Source organism: Micromys minutus (genome assembly GCF_963924665.1).
Source record: "Micromys minutus genome assembly, chromosome: 19".
Taxonomy (NCBI): domain Eukaryota; kingdom Metazoa; phylum Chordata; class Mammalia; order Rodentia; family Muridae; genus Micromys; species Micromys minutus.
The window spans coordinates 15,153,505-15,170,069 of NC_137954.1; the positions used below are offsets into that span (position 1 = coordinate 15,153,505).

Genomic DNA, 16,565 nt, shown 5'->3' on the forward strand with positions numbered 1-16,565 from the left:
CTTGTGAGCTATCCAATGAGAGTACTGGGAATCAAACTTGGGTCTTCTGGAAAACAAACAAGCACTCTTAACTGCTGAGCTATCTCTCCAGCTGCCTCCCCCTTTCTGACTGAAAATGCTAATGAAGTCAGATGTCAAGGTCATTGTCTTATCAAATGACAATGTGGTCCCACTTCCCACTTCTCTCCTGTGTTCTTTCTTAAACAGACTGTCCAGCTAGTAGAGATCGAGGCAGCTAAAAAAGTGAATGGAAATCCCATGTTCCCTTCTCCATGCCAATCTAGATATAAAAATACAAGGAAAGTCAATGATAATGACTCCGGGTCATGCTGTCCAGGTCAGAGACCAGGGAGTCAAAGCATGGGTGTGTCATCGAAGCTTGCTCTGTCATCTCTGAAGGATCACAGATGACTGTCAGGTCAGAAATATTTGACTGTACAGTGTTCCATTTACTTTTATTCAAAATTATTTTGGAAGCATTTTACCATCTTTGGTTACTATAGTTGAGCAAAAGAAGAAAACTCTGATAGAGCAGGGAATTGACTGCTCACAAAGACTTCACATGTAAGAAACAGATTGGTTCTGTTGCTTTTTATAGACTGTGATAATGACTCTAAGACACAATGAGAAAAAAATAAAAAGTAATTATTCTGTAGCTAGCCACTTCTGTCAAGGAGGTGGGTGTGTAATGCTAGAGAGAGCAACACGTTTTTGGAGTGGCACATTCTATCCTTGTCTCATCAGATAATTTAAACACTTCGGGGTCATTGTACTGTCTCAACTCTGACGTTTGTAACAAAATGCCACATACAACACGCATTAAATAGCAGACTTTGTTTTCTTTTACATGTCTAGAGGTTAGAAGTCTGAGACCAGGCTCCAGCTCCCTCCACACTCCACACACACCCAGAGCCAGCTTGACCCCAGAAATTCTGTCACCACTTCACCCCTGGCCCCAATATTTACTCTAACTTGGACCCTCCCCACTCAGGCCCAGAAGATGCAGGACTTCCTGCCTTGCCAGAGACACATCTTTCTTCTGGTTCCCAACTATGTCTAGGAGCAGATCCTGTGCTCCATCACCTCCCACCCCACCCACACCTGAGTTATCTTGACTCCCAGGAGGTCAACCATAATCAGCCTCACAGATCGGGCACTCTAGACCCCCTCCCACACCCAGAGACAGCCTGACACAAGGAGGCCCAACCTAACCAGGCTCACAGCAGGGGCAAGCTCCAATCAGAGACAGCAAGGCAGTTAACACCACAGATAACCAGATGGTGAGAGGCAAGCACAAGAACAAAAGCAACAGAATCCAATGCCACTTGACAACATTAGAACTCAGTTCTCCCACCACAGCAAGCCCTGGATACCCTAACATACCAAAAAGGAAGATTCTGATCTAAAAATTCATATCATGAGGATGATAAAGGACCTTAAGGAGGACATAAATAAGTCCCTTAAACAAACACAAGGGAATACAGGTAAACAGATAGAAGCCATAGATAAGGTCATGAAGTAGCAAGGTGGGTCCAGGATAAGGCGAAGCCTATCATTGGATGAGAAGGAAGGGTATATGGGAAAAGTCTATGAAGGAGGAAGGAAGGGGAGAAGTGAAGAATCAGGAGAGCCAGAGGAAGAGGTAGAAGGGGAATGAGCAGGAAGCCAACACGGTGGAGGATGTAAATATTCTCTGCACATAATTACAGGTTGTTATGAGTATTTTGGTGTGTTCATTAATGTGGTGACTTAACTGGATGAAAAGAAAGTGTAGCAGGGGGATGCACAAAGCCCACCACGTGATTGGGATGGGTGTGTGCCAGGCATGGTAACAACCCACCAAGGGAAAGTGAGTGAAAACAGCACCCTGGGATGGTCATGGATCACCCAGGCCTGAAGCATTCAGGGCAGGCAGATCAGACTGCCTGGATCAAAGGAAACTGGGGTCTGCAAGTACTTGGGAGCAGCATGGAACTGCTGAGATAAAGATACTCTACAGTGCCATATAGCTTGTTGATGCAGGCACTAGCCCAAAATAATTGGTTACCGCAGGTTTTTTTTTTTTTTTAACCACAACAGAAGCCCTTAAAGAGGAACCATATACATCCCTTAAAGAAATACAGAATAACACAATCAAACAGGTAAAGGAATTAAACAAAACCATGATCTAAATATGGAAATGGAAACAATAAAAAAATCACAAAGAGAGACAACCCTGAAGATAGAGAACTCAGGAAAGAGATCAGGAGTCACAGATACAAGCATCAGCAACAGAATAAAAGAGACAGAAGAGAAAATCTCAGACATAGAAGATACCATAAAAAACATAGACAAAGCAGTCAAAGAAAATGCAAAAGGTAAAAAGCTTCTAACCCAAAACATCTAGGAACTTCAGGACATAATAAAAAGACCAAAACTAAGAAAAATAAGTGTTGAAGAAAGTAAAGATTCCCACTTCAAAGGGCCAGTAAACATTTTCAACAAAAGTATAGGAATAAATTTGCTTAACCTAAAGAAAGATACCCATAAATGTACAAGAAGCCTACAGAATGCCAAATAGATTGAATCAGAAAAGAAATTCCTCCCATCACATAATAATCAAAACATCAAGTGCATAGAATGAGGAAAGAATATTAAAAAGTGGTAAGGAAAGAGGTCAAGCAACATATAAAGGCAGACCTATTAGATTTACACCAGACTTCTCAACAGAGACTCTGAAAGGAGTCTTGGGGAGATGTCACACAGACCTTAAGAAAACACAAATGCCAGAATAGGCTACTTTATTCAGCAAAACGTTCAATTACCATAGGTGAAAAAATGCAAGATATTCAATGAAAAATCAAATTTAAACAATATCATTCCACTAAACCAGCCCTACAAAGAATAATAGAAGACAGGCCTGGTGAGACTGCGCTGCAAGTAGCGGGGCGCAGAGAGGTCTGGGCCGAGCTCCCTGAAAGTGCACCCCCTGACGACTGGTTCGGGTGAGCAGGAACTCCACCGTAGGGTCTTAGTTTCCACCCAGTAGGCCCTTGTGTGCAGAACAGGCCCTCAGGCTATCTGCCAACAGGAACAGCTGAGATTTTGTTTATATGGTGGATTATGTTGATGGATTTCCATATATTAAACCATCCCTGCATCCCAGGGAGGAAGCCTACTTGATCATGGTGAATGATCGTTTTGATGTGTTCTTGGATTTGGTTTGCAAGGATTTTGTTGAGTATTTTTGCATCAATGTTCATAAGTGAGATTGGTCTGAATTTCTCTTTCCTTGTAGGGTCTTTGTGTGGTTTAGGAACAAGGGTTAATGTGGCCTTGAAAAATGAGTTAAGTAGTGTTCCATTTGACTCTATTTTCTGGAATAGTTTGGAGAGTATTGGTATTAGGTCATCAATAAATGTCTGATAGAATTCTGCACTGAACCCATCTGAACCTGGGCTTTTTTTGGTTGGGAGGTTTTTGATGACTGCTTCTATTTCTTTAGGTGTCATGGGATTATTTAGATGGTTTACCTGTTCCTGGTTTAACTTTAGTATCTGGTATCTGTCTAGGAATTCATCCATTTCCTCCAGATTCTCCAGCTTTGTTGAGTATAGGCTTTTGTAGTAGGATCTGATGATTTCTTGAATTTCCTCAGTTCCAGTAGTTATGTCTTCACTTTCATTTCTGATTTTGTTAATTTGGATACTCTCTCTTTGCCATCTAGTTAGTCTGGCTAAGGGTTTATCAATCTTGTTAATTTTCTCAAAGAACCAGCTCTTGGTTTTGTTGATTCTTTGAATGGTTCTTTTTGTTTCAATTTGGTCAATTTCTGCTCTGAGTTTGATTATTTCTTGCCGTCTCCTCCTCTTGGGTTTATATGCTTCCTTTTGTTCTAGAGCTTTCAACTGTGCTGTCAAGTTGCTAGTGTATTCTCTCTCCAGTTTCTTTTTGAAAGCACTCAGAGGTATGAGTTTTCCTCTCAGTACTGCTTTCATTGCATCCCATAGGTTTGGGTATGTTGTGTTTTCGTTTTCATTAAATTCTAGAAAATTCTTAATTTTTTTCTTTATTTCTTCTTTGACCATGGAATCGTTTAATAGAGCATTGTTTAGTTTCCATGTGTATATGGGCTTTCTGTTGTCTTTGTTGTTATTAAAGACCAGCCTTAGACCATGGTGATCTGATAGGATGCATGGGAGTATTTCAATCTTCTTATATCTATTGAGGCTTGTTTTGTGATATGGTCAATTTTGGAGAAGGTGCCATGAGGTGCTGAGAAGAAGGTGTATTTTTTTGTTTTAGGATGATATGTTCTGTAGATGTCTATTAATTCCAATTAGCTCATAACCTCTACTAGTTTTACTGAGTCCTGTTCAGTTTCTGTTTCCATGATCTGTCCATTGTTAAGAGTGGGGTTTTGAGGTCTCCCACTATTATTGTGTGGGGTGCAATGTACTTTTTGAGCTTTAGTAGGATTTCTTTTATGAATATGGGTGCTCTTGTATTTGGAGCATATATGTTAAGGGTTGAGAGTCCCTCCTGACAAATTTCCCCTGTAATGAGTAAAAAGTGTCCTTCCTTATCTTTTTTGATAACTTTTGATTGAAAATCTACTTTATTTGATATTAGAATGGCTACTCCAGCTTGCTTCTTGGTGCCGTTTGCTTGGAAGGTTTTTTTCCCACCCTTTTATTCTGAGATAGTGTCTGTCTTTGTCTCTGAGATGAGTTTCCTGTATGCAGCAAAATTCTGGGTTTTGTTTATGTATCCACTCTGATAGCCTATATCTTTTTATTAGGGAATTGAGTCCTTTTATGTTAAGAGATATTAAGGAATAGTGATTGCTGTTTCCTGCTATTTTTGCTTTTGGAGGTAGAATTGTGCCTGTGTGTCTTTCTCCTTTTGGTTTTCTTGCTTAGGTATTTTCTTATTTTTACTGGGTTGTAGTTTCCCTCCTTGTATTGCGTTTTTCACCTGTAATTCATTGTAGTGCTGGGTTTGTGGTCAGGCATTGTGTAAATTTAGTTTTGTCTTGGAATATCTTGGTCTCTCCATCTATGTTGATTGAGAGTTTTGTTGGGTATAGCAGCCTGGGCTGACACTTGTGTTCTCTTGGGGTCTGCATGATGTCTGTCCAGGATCTTCTTCTAGCTTTCATAGTCTCTGTTGAGAAATCGGGTGTGATTCTGATTGGTCTGCCTTTATATGTTACATGACCCTTTTCCCTTACTGCTTTTAGTATTCTTTCTTTGCTTTGGGCACTTGGCATTTTGACTATTATGTGTCGGAAGGAATTTCTTTTCTGGTCCACTCTATTTGGAGTTCTGTGGGCTTCTTTTACCCTCATGGTCATCTCATTCTTAAGGGTAGGGAAGTTTTTCTTCTATGATTTTTGTTGAAGATATTTACTGTGCCTCTTAGTTGATATTCTTCACCCTCTTCTATTCCTATTATCCTTAAGTTTGGTCTTCTCATTGTGTCCTGGATCTCCTGGACATTTTGGGTTAGGTGCTTTTTGGCTTTTGCATCTTCTCTGGCTGTTTTGTCTATGTTTTCAATGTTGTCTTCGGCTCCTGAGCTTCTCTCTTCCATCTCTTGTAGTCTGTTGGATATGCTTGCATCTGTGACTCCTGATTTCTTTTTTAGGTTTTCTACTCCAGGATTGTCTCTTTTAGTGTTTTCTTTATTGTTTTCATTTCCATTTTCAATTCCTTAATCTCTTTGGTTCTGTTTTCCTCTAGTTCTTTGAGTGTTTTTCTTGTTTTCTCTTTAAAAACATCTTTTTCTTTATGCCTTTCCTTTCGTTTTTGTTTAAGGATCTCTACCATCATCTTGAGGTATGATTTCAGGTCTAAGTCTTCTTTTTCTGGAGTGCTTGGCATTCTGCTGTTTGTTGTGATGGGAGAGCTGAGTTCTGGTGTTGCCAGGTTGTCTTGGTTTCCCTGGGGTATGTTCTTTCGCTTTCCTCTTGCCATCTTGTGTCTGTGATTATATGTGGTCTTATTGCCAGTGATTGGTTCTCATCTTTCCCGTTTACCTGGCTTGTGTCCCTGGATCTCCGCTGTTCCTGCTGGCAGATGGCCTGAGCACCTGTTCTGCATGCATGGGCTCTCCGGTTGCAAACCAAGTCCCTAAGGCAGGGTTCCTGCTCCCCTAAACCAATGGGGGGGGAGGCACACTTTCTGAGCGCTCAGCACAGACCTCTCTGCTACTCCCTGTGCAGTTTCACCAGGCCTGTGTCCCTGGATCTCTGCTGTTCCTGGTGGCAGATGGCCTCAGTGCCTGTTCTGCATGCACGGACCCACTGGGTGGAAACCGAGACCCTAAGCAAGTTGTTCAATTTATTTTAAAAAAAAAAAAGGATAATAGAAAAAAACTCCAACACAAGGAAGAAAATTACACTTAAGAAATTAATCTCATGACAAAAGCAAAGAAGAGAATCACACAAACATAATTCTACTTCTGACAATAAAAATGACAGGGAGCAACTATCATTGGTCTTTAATATTTTTCAACATCAATGGTCTCAATTCCCCTAATAAAAAGACATAGGCTAACAGACCGATTATGTAAACAGGACCCAGTATATTTTTGCATATAGGAAACATACTTTGGTGACAAAGACAAGCACTACCTCAGAGTAAAAGGCTGGAAAAAATTTTCCAAGCAAATGGTTCTAATAACCAAGCTGTTAACTCAAGAAGTTAGACTTGAGAAACCCAAATGACCGTATTTTAAAATGAGGTACAAAGCTAAACAAAGAACTCTCAACTGTGGACTCCCAAATGGCCAAGAAACACCTAAAGAAATGTTTGGCATCCTTAGTCATCAGTGAGATGCAAATCAAAATGACAGAAGCTTCCACCTCACAATAGCTAAGATCAAAAACTCAGGCAATAGCAGAAATTTGTGAGAGCATAGAGAAAAAGGAACACTCCTCCATTGCTGATGGTTCAACCACTTTGGAAAACAATTGGGCACTTCCTCAGAAAATTGGAAATAGTTCTACTTGAAGACCCAGCTATAGCACTACTGAGCATATATCTAAAAGATCCTCCAGTATATAACAAGGACACCTATTCCACTATGATTATAGCAGCCTTATTTATAATAGCTAGAAGCTGGAAACAACCCAGATGCCCCTCAACAGAAGAAAATGTGGTACATTTTTACTGCTCAGCTATTAAAAATGATGACTTCATGAAACTCGAAGGCAAATAGATAGAACTAGAAATTATCCTGAGTGAGATTAACCCAGACCCAAACAAACATACATGGTATATATTAACTGATAACTGGATATTAGCTCCAAAGCTCAGAATACCACAATAAAACTCACAGATCGTATGAGGTTTAACAAGAAAGAAGACCAAAATGTGGATGCTTCAATCCTAGTTCAATGGGGGAACAAAATAATTCTGGGAGGTAGAGGGAGGGAAGGGCCAGGGAGGGAGAGAGGAGGGGGAGGGGAAAAAGAGGCAGGGCAGGATCAGGTATGGAGAAAGACATAAGAAAGGTCCAGAGGGTCAGGAGGATGAATAGAAATGTGTAGTAGTGGGGAGTGGGGAGTGGGGAGTGGGGGTAAGCACCAGAAAGTCTTAGACATCAGGGAAGTAAGAGGTTCCCAGGACCCAATGGGGATGGCATTAGCTTAATATCCAGCAGAGGAGAGATAGGACCTGAAGAGACCACCTCTAGTAGATAGGTATGGCCTCCAATTGAGAGATGGGACCATCTACTCATCTAAAAATTTTAGCCCAGAGTTGTTCTTGTCTCAAGGAAATGCAGAGAGAGATAATGGAACAGAGACAGAGGGAAAGGCCACCCAGAGACCACCTCACCCAGTGATCCATCCCATCTGCAAACACCAAACCTTGGACACTATTGCTGATGCCAAGAATTGCTCCCAGACTGGAGCCTAGTATAGCTGTCCTCTGAGAGGCTTCATCATCATCTGACTAAGACAGATGCAGGTATTCCCAGCCAACCATTGGACTGAGCCCTTGAACCCCAATGGAAAAGTTAGGGTTAGGACTGAAGGAGGCGAAGGGGATTGTAACACCATAGGAAGAACAGCAATATCAACTACCTGGATACCTCAGAGCTCTCAGGGACTAAACCACCAACCAAAGAGTACACATGGATTGGCCCATGGCTCCTGCTGCATATATAGCAGAGGATGGCTTTATCTGGTATCAGTGGGAGGGATGAACTTGGTACTGGGAAGGTTTGTTGTCCCAGTGTAGGGGGATGCTAGAGTGGTAAGGCAGGAGTGGGTGGGTGGGTGGGAGAGCGAAGAGGAGGGATGTGGTGTGCAGAGGGGAGACCAGGAAGGGGAGAATGTTTGAAATGTAAATAAATAAAATAACCAATTAATAATAATTAAAAAAAGAAGTCTGAGATCAGGTGCAGGTAGAAGTTACTTCCTTACCACATTGAATGTTTTATTCAGAAATTTCATCTCACACATGTCTCATCAGGCGACATCACAGCTTTCCGGGAGCCCCGAAAATACTTCAGCACTACACTAGAGGGCTGCTTGCAGCTGTGGAAACCACTTTGAAAGGCACCAAAGTGTGAAAATATCTAGTCCAGAATAGACCGTGTGAAAGATACTTGTTTACAGTGTGAAGCTGAAACAAGGCAGCAAAAGCCGCCTCCAGTCCAACGGCAGCTTGGAGAGGCTCGTGTGGGTGACCTTTATCTCCTGCCGATTTGTAACTGCTACCGTGGCACCTTGAATACTGATTCTGCATCACATAGAAGAGTTTGCAAGTGGGTGAATGTGTGAGCATTAGGAATGGTGGGTCAGTTTCACTGCGCAGATTTCTGCATCATACAATGAATCACACAGGGCGGGAAGCATCCTGGAAGTTACTATTCTGTATTAAGTAGCTTGCCCGCCACAGACAGGCAGTGCACACAGGGGAATATCACGCTAAATGAACCTGTTTTTAAAAAAGCACGCAACCTCACTGGTAATCGCTGGGGAGAAGTCAGCCTGGCCTGTCTAAAGAGGAAGCTAATCTCAGGAAGTCTTGGGTGGAAGGACAGGGATGATATGATACACCCCATCAAGGTTTGCAGCGATGCAGGACCTCTGTGGGAGCCTCAGCTCTACCCAAGCTTCCTGCTGTCAGCTAGCTCATGCCCAGGACCGCCCGTGAGCAAGGCCAATACATTTCTGAGCCAATCTATGGCCTTTGGTCCCCTTCTCAGTTTGGCCTATGACCGACTTCCTACTCACTTTCTCCCACCCTGTGTTCATGGCATCCTGTCCAGCTATCCAGCATGCGTTTTTGTTTGTTTGCTTGGGTCTTGTTTTCCGTACTTATTGACGTAGCATGATTTTTATTCTATGCGTCTCGTTTTTTGCTAAGCTTGTCCATCATTTCTCTGTAAAATTGGGTACATTATAAACGAGAGTTTCATGAAATTCCTAGCTGGTTATTGCCAGGGATTGAGTGAAGAACTGTCGATTTTATGCAAATTTCTTTCATGTTCCATCATCAATCAAAGCCTTAATTTTTTTTTTTTTTTTTTTTTTTTTTGCTAAGTTCCTTTGGTTCCAAGTGATTTCATCTTCTCTCTTCCTCGGCATTTTAATTTTGTTTTTTTTTTTATTATGTTTGCAAGAACTTCCACCAAATATTTAATAAGGGTAATGCCTGACATCTCACTTTCAATTATGTTCTTATAAATGGAAGTTATTCTTGCTGATGTGCACAGCCATGTGTAAGCAAATCTATAGCAAAAGGAAGGAGGCGTCTTCTCGTGCAGAATAGCTTGCTGAATTATTAAACCAGTCCGGTTCTGTCCCCGGGCAATAACCATCGCCACAGAAGATGAGCATCCCTGATTTTCCAGCTTGACAGGGAGCATGGGAGACTCTTTGCCTGCGATCACATTTGTGAAATTATAACACGCACATGGGTTTGCCAGACTGGTCACCAGTCAGAGTCCCTGAGTACCAGACCATGCTGAAAACAACATGTTTATTATACTTGGGGTAGATATTATACTTATATATAATAAGTGCTATCACGTTTATTATACTTGGGGTAGATCAGATATAAAACCAAGAACTTAAATGACTTTAGAGCTGTACGACCCTTGCAGTTCCCTCTGTTTATCTTGTCCCCACACACAGAATGTCGGAAGAATGAAGGACAGGCTCTTTCTGCAACGAGATGAAGAAAGTAAGTCACAGAACAGCAAAGGTTGCAATGTGCCACTGGGCGAGTCTGAGGTTTCTCTGTTTCAGCTCCTATCAAACTCCGGGGCTCCGTATTTTCTTCACCCAGATTCTAAGCATGTGTGCGCTTGCTGATGAACAACGATTCTCCAGAGAAGGGTGAGAGCAGGCTATCCTGAGAAAAAAGGGGAGTGGGCTATCAAAATGATGACTTGTGGGGTTGGGAAGAAGCTCAGTAGGTAGAGTGCTCCCCTTGCAAACATGAGGATCTCAGTCTGAATCTCTAACCCCTCGTTTAAATATCCCAGTGTGGTGGCATGTACCTTCAACCCAGCACTGGGAAAGAGACAAAGCTGGGGCTCGCTGTACAGCCAGCACTTGACTTGGCAAGTTTCAGGCCAGTTGAGAGAGAAGTATCTCTAACTAGGGGAGGGGGCACTGGAAAAATAACTAAATGGTTAAGAGCACTGGGTTCTTCCAGAGGACCAGGGTTCGGTTCTCAATACCCTGGCAGCTCACACGCATCTACAATTCCGGTTCCACGGGATCCAAAGTCCTCATGAGCACCAGGCATGAATGTGGCATATAGGAATATGTGCTCCCATACACCACAAATAAATAAGTACAGCATTTTTTAAGGAAAAAGTGTGGACAGTGTCTAGAGAAAAGCACTCTGAAGTCTTTCACTGCCCTCCACATTGGCATGTGGATGTACCCTCAAACACATGGGCATCTGCACACATTATATAAGCATGTATATATACACAAAAAATTATAGTTTACATTGGGAGTGGTGGGAATACAGCTGCAATTTCAGCACTGAAAACGTGAAAGAAAGTAGGTAAGAAGCTAGTCTGGGTCACACGGTGAATTCAAAGCCAGCTTGGGACACAGCAGATCAGAGTCTCAAAAAGCAAAGCAAGACAACAGAACAAAATGCAATAATTATTTGGAGGATAATGTCCGGGACAGCTTAACCATTCAGGTTAAGCGAATGGAAGGATGTGAAATTTCATCTATAGCACAAGTCCGGTTTCACGCACACTCAAGCGCGAAGTGTTCTCCCCCACTTCTCAGGGCACTTACTCAAACACAATCTCCTAAGGCCCTGACGCCTTCACTTACTTGCAAGAGCAACTACTTCAGTGGCCACTACATGGCGCTGTTGCCTCTTAGTTCTCTGCAGACCTAAAGGCTGTAAAAAGTCATTTAATCTCTATCCTCTTCCCATCCCTGTCCTCCGCAGGGGCTTTAGCATTGAATCTGCTGCTGGGCCCCATGAATAGTGCAAGCACTGAGACTCAGCAGTCATTGAGTTCTCAGAATGTGTAGCTCCTCCTCCAAGGTCCGGAGAATATCACAGAAGAGGAAGCAGAAAGGTTGTGTGTGTGTGTGTGTGTGTGAGAGAGAGAGAGAGAGAGAGAGAGAGAGAGAGAGAGAGAGAGAGAGAGAGAGAGAGAGAGAGAGAGAGAGAGAGAGAGAGAGAGAAAGAGAGAGAGATGAAAGGGTGGATCACCATATACCAATCTGCGTTTGAACTCGGGCTACCCGTGACTACCTGCGCAGGAGACCTGCTCAAGACTGGCCCCACCAGCATTTCGTCACCAGGGGAAGAGAGGTCCTGGAGACCCCGTGCCTCCCTGAAGATCTATATTCACTTTAAGGTTGCTTGCGGGGGATGGGGGATGGTGAGAAAGAAAGAAACAGATGTGGGACATGAAAGGAGGAAGATATGAAAGTAGAAGAGGACGGCGGAAATGGAGAGGAACAGTAGGAGCAATAGGGGACAAGAGAAGGCAACACGGTGAATAACGATAAACTATATGAGTGTAGGCAACTGCTATAATAAACCTATTATTGTGTATAATTAATACATAGCAATAAAAATAAAAACCTGTGACTATAATCTGTGCTGGCTGTCACACCAGCACCCACACTACGCACCTGGTCTGCCCATGGCTCCTAGCTGAGTCCCTCGAAGCCAGCTGGCCCAGCAGCCCCTGCCTCCCCGTAGCTCCTGCCCTGTGGCATCTCTGGGCCAAGTTGTTTCTGAGGCTCGTGAAGAGGAGTTTTGTATTCTCTGCTGCTGACATCTGTGGAAATGAACAACACTGACGGGTCCTGACGAGTAGACAGGATGGCTCAGTGGGTAACCTAACCACCCAAGTTTGACCCTCTATCCCATGCGGTACAAAGAGAAAACTGGTGCCCACAAGTTGTCCTCCGACTTCCATGTGTTGGCTGTTGGCACACATGCACACAAATGAACAAAAGTCATGAAATCAAACAAGTGAAACATTTAAAGAGCATCAGATCAGCTTAAGCCTGACCTTTCCTTATCCATTGGTGGTGATATGGAACATTGGTAACTATTTCTTCTGTTGCTGACAACTGGGAAACATAATCTTCCTTGCTCCTAGAATTCCTTCACACCTTTCATGTATAAACCTGCATGTAGCACAAGTCTCCGTGCTGAATCCCCCAACTGCTTCAATAAACAACTGCTTCTTAGACTGGGGATTCTAAAAGCTGTTTGAACATCGAACTGAGTTTATGGTTGCTAACATTTGGAGACGTGGGTTCCGTTAAGAATAAGGTGGGGGCTTGTGGGTTCATCTCTAGGAACACCCTTCCCGGCCGGTTTGCTACTGTATACGATGTCAGTGGGTAGTGGAGGACCCGAAACCTAGCCAAACCACCCACCGAAACAGCTTCAGGGAAAAGAAACAGTGATAATCAATTTGCAGTCTCCAGCTCTTGAAAATGAATGTCTATTAGCAAGATGACCACATGGTGGCACTATAACACCATCAAGACACAGGCTTCCAAGGGCCAGAAAGGTATTCAGAGGCAAGGAACTAAGCTGGAGCAGTTTAACAAGGCTTTGCTCCAGGGGAAAGTATTTGGAAAAATTCAGGAGCCTGTGCATCCTGAATGGACCTTGATCTTGAAGAGAGAATTGGAAAGAACCAGAAAACTGTCTTTGGTGAAGGCAATCCAACCTTCGCCTTTAGTACAATGAAAAACTTCGTTGGACAGATTCACCTGAAATCAGTGGTTAAAAAGACAATGTTTTCTCAGGCACCCCAACTGCTACCCACCCCCATAAGAACAGCAAAATGCATCTGCATTATATTTTTCTTTCTTCTTGGAATTAAATGGATTTGTTGGTTCCTAATGATTTTCTTTAAAAGAATCAAGAGTTACAGAGTTTTACTTTTCGGCAAAAACCTAGGTACATTTTTTTCTTTCTGTCCCAAAGGGAAAGGAAAAGGCACTTGAAATTTAGGACTTGGGGGAAGTCACATTAAAAGCTTTTGAAAGTAGGACCACAACCAGAAGCTTGGTGGTGTTATTTCTGTCAAATCTACACCCTTCTTCTGTGTTCATTCCAGTTGCTAACTCTGACAGGTGTCTCCTAGCATGAGATCAGGGGTCAGACTGTAGCCCATTAAGCCTTTCTTGGTCCCCAAAACAGTTATAAAAACCTGAGATGCAAACAAAGCACATTGACGTTTAGTCTCATGCATGTGTCACTCCTAAGAAACAATGGGTATCATTATGACTTTCTCCTCCAGCACACACTGCTCTGGGTCACATTAGAGCCCTGTGATACTAAGAAAGTTGATGGTTGAGCTGGCCCTCGCCAGTGTCTTGAGTGTTAACTGACAGAAGAAAAGGTTTTTTTTTTAATTGGTTACTTATTTATATTTCAAATGTTATACCCATTCCCGGTCTCCCCTTTGCAAACGCCATCCCATCCCCCTCCCCTTTGCCTCTACGAGGGTGCTCCCCCACCCACCCCCCACTCCACCCTCACCCTTCCAGCATCTCCCTAAGTTGGGGCATCCAGCCTCCACAGGATCAAGGGCCTCTCCTCCCACTGATGATGATAAGGCCATCCTCTGCTACATATCTATCTGGAACTATGGCTTCCTTTGGTTGGTGGGTTAGTCCCCGGGAGCTCTGAGGGATATAGTTAGTTGATATTGTTGTTCTTCCTATGGGGTTGCAATCCCTTTCAGCTCAAAAGGACAGGTTTTTAAATCAAATGTCTTGTGAGGATGGGGGCAGTGACATTTTTTCCCACACTGCCTTAGTGTTACCTGGACACAGTCCTCCATCACGGTGTGTGAATTCTGATGGGATTTTTTGTGGAGACCAGAGAGGAAACACAGCTCGCAGATGTTGAAATCGAGGCACTTTAGACAGCGGTATCTGCCGATTGAAAAGGAAGCTTACATCATCACCGGTAGGAGGGCGAACAGAAGAGATTCAAGTAGAGAATGGGAACCCCAAACATACGGGGCGTGCCTTCTTGGCCTTGTAAAATTTTGTGCAGCTTTGAAAACTAATCGACACACTTTAAGTGGGAAGGCACTCCCCTTCCCAACACAAGGTAGAAGATGGAAACAAGACCTTTAATCAGGATTATTGGATGAACCATCCAGCATTGTAGAGAGCTACAGGGAATCGTCTGGAAGGTATGCTAATTAATGACCCTTAAGTGTGTTCCTTCAAATTCTGAAGTCATCTTCAGAGTCACAAGAAAGACAGCTGATTGAATTATACAGCTGGTTTGTTGGGAATTTCAGCAAAGCTTTTTCTACCACCTCATCTCAGCCTTATATGACTTATTTTAAAGAACACAAATGATACCCATCTATCTAGAACTTAATTCTCGTAACAGAGACAACATCTGATCTTTATACCTTGTCTTCCCCCTCCTTTCCTCCCTCCTTCCACACTGGTGGTGGCTATAGGCTGATGTTGGATGTCTTCCACGTTATTTTCCGACCTGAGGTCTCTCACTGAGTCTGTTACTGACCCATTTGTCTAGAATGACCACCAATCTCCAGTGTCCTCCTGTGTTTCTAGTCCTGCCCTCCACCCCCCCCCCCAGTGCCCACAGCTTTTAAGGAATAGAACTCAGTCTCCACCCTTTCAATGCAAACTCTTTATCCACTGAGCCATGTCCCAGCCCCCTTTTCTTCCCATAGTGGAGCGAGCCTTTCACTCTTCCTGCACCTTCTGAGCACCATGGTGGCTTCTGCTCTGTGGTTGCTTCTCCATCAGCCTCCTTGAAACCAAAGCAGTTGTTTGAGCTTTGAGAGCCAAAGCCACAAGCTTAAGGCTCTGGCTGTAATACATCTAAACACGTATCAAGAGACTTCTCTAAAAGACACAGACATCCCTGGAGCCAGTGCTCCTTAGCTCACCAGCAATCTAAGTTTAACTTCATTTTTGTAATGACAAAGGCATGTTGGACAGAAGTCTGACACATTTCATGCTATGTGTTGCCGTTTTCTTGGTGGACTGAGCATGTCACATGAAAACATAAAGTCACATAAAAAACACGATACTCAATGTCATAAAATAACGATTTTTGAGGGGAAAACGTTTTCAATGTAACAAGTTGTATTTTGTGTAATTTCAAATTAATTCTCTATCGGGCTTTGACATACAGTGGTTATTTATATAAAGTACACCTTTACCTGCAAAGAGGTTTTTATAGGTCACATTTTGCTGCTTTCTCCAAATCCCCTGTAAACCCAACATAGCTTCTCAGCAAAATTAAAACTTGATTTGCAGATTTCCAGTGGGCCCAGCAGACCTGTTTTTGCCCATGAGAAATGTGTTTCATGTCTAAACTAGTGAAGATCAGGAAATACAAGAGAACGGGACCAAATTGGCCAATGAGAAGCCTTGGGGCTCTGACTTCCTCCCCTTCTAGGCCCCTTGTGACTGAAGTCTGGGAGTTTCCCCCTTGCAGAGCCGCATACCTGTGTCCATAAATCATGACTCATGGCTTGCTCATGTTTGGCCTAGGAGTCTCATTTGCTTCTCTTCAAAACTATACGTCAATCTCTCTCTTTCCCTCTCTCTCTCTCCCACTCCCTCTCCCCCTCCCTCTTCCTTCCTTCCTTCCTTCCTTTATTTCTCCCTGTTTTTCCAGACACTGTTTCTCTATGCAGCCCTGGCTGTCTTAGAACTCACTCGGTGACTGTACTGGTCTGCCCTTGTCTCCCTAGTGCTTAGATTAAAGGCGTGAGCCACCACCTCGAAGTCATGATATCTCGTTTACTTACTTGTTTATTTGAGACAGAGTCTCTCTTTGTAGCCCCATTTTTCTTGAAACTTATTTTGTGGAGGGCTGGCATCCAGTTTCCCTCTGCCTCCCGAGTGCTGGGATTGAAGGTGTGTACCATCACACCTCTGGGAAGGGGTTTTAAACGGTGACTGTTAAAGTCAAGGAGGGGCTCAGAAGTTCTCGTCCATGAACGAGACTTTCTCACATCTGCCCATGTCTCAGCAGATCTGCTCTAGATTGATGGCTCCTTTGACTCCCAAACCTTGTTCTTATGGTGGCAAGGTAGGGAGTCTGGAT

At 43.2% G+C, this 16,565-nt stretch overlaps 1 protein-coding gene across 1 annotated transcript in view; it reads right to left on the minus strand.

Moving 5' to 3' along the window:
* DYTN (dystrotelin) overlaps window positions 1-16,565 on the minus strand; it is a gene marked incomplete at both ends in the record, with an annotated part of 46,838 nt that overhangs the window by 17,348 nt on the left and 12,925 nt on the right. The window contains 2 exons of the mRNA XM_080932975.1: window positions 12,122-12,270; window positions 14,284-14,395. Of these exons, the coding sequence (XP_080789101.1) occupies window positions 12,122-12,270; window positions 14,284-14,395 (261 nt within the window). The remainder of the gene's footprint in view (window positions 1-12,121; window positions 12,271-14,283; window positions 14,396-16,565) is intronic.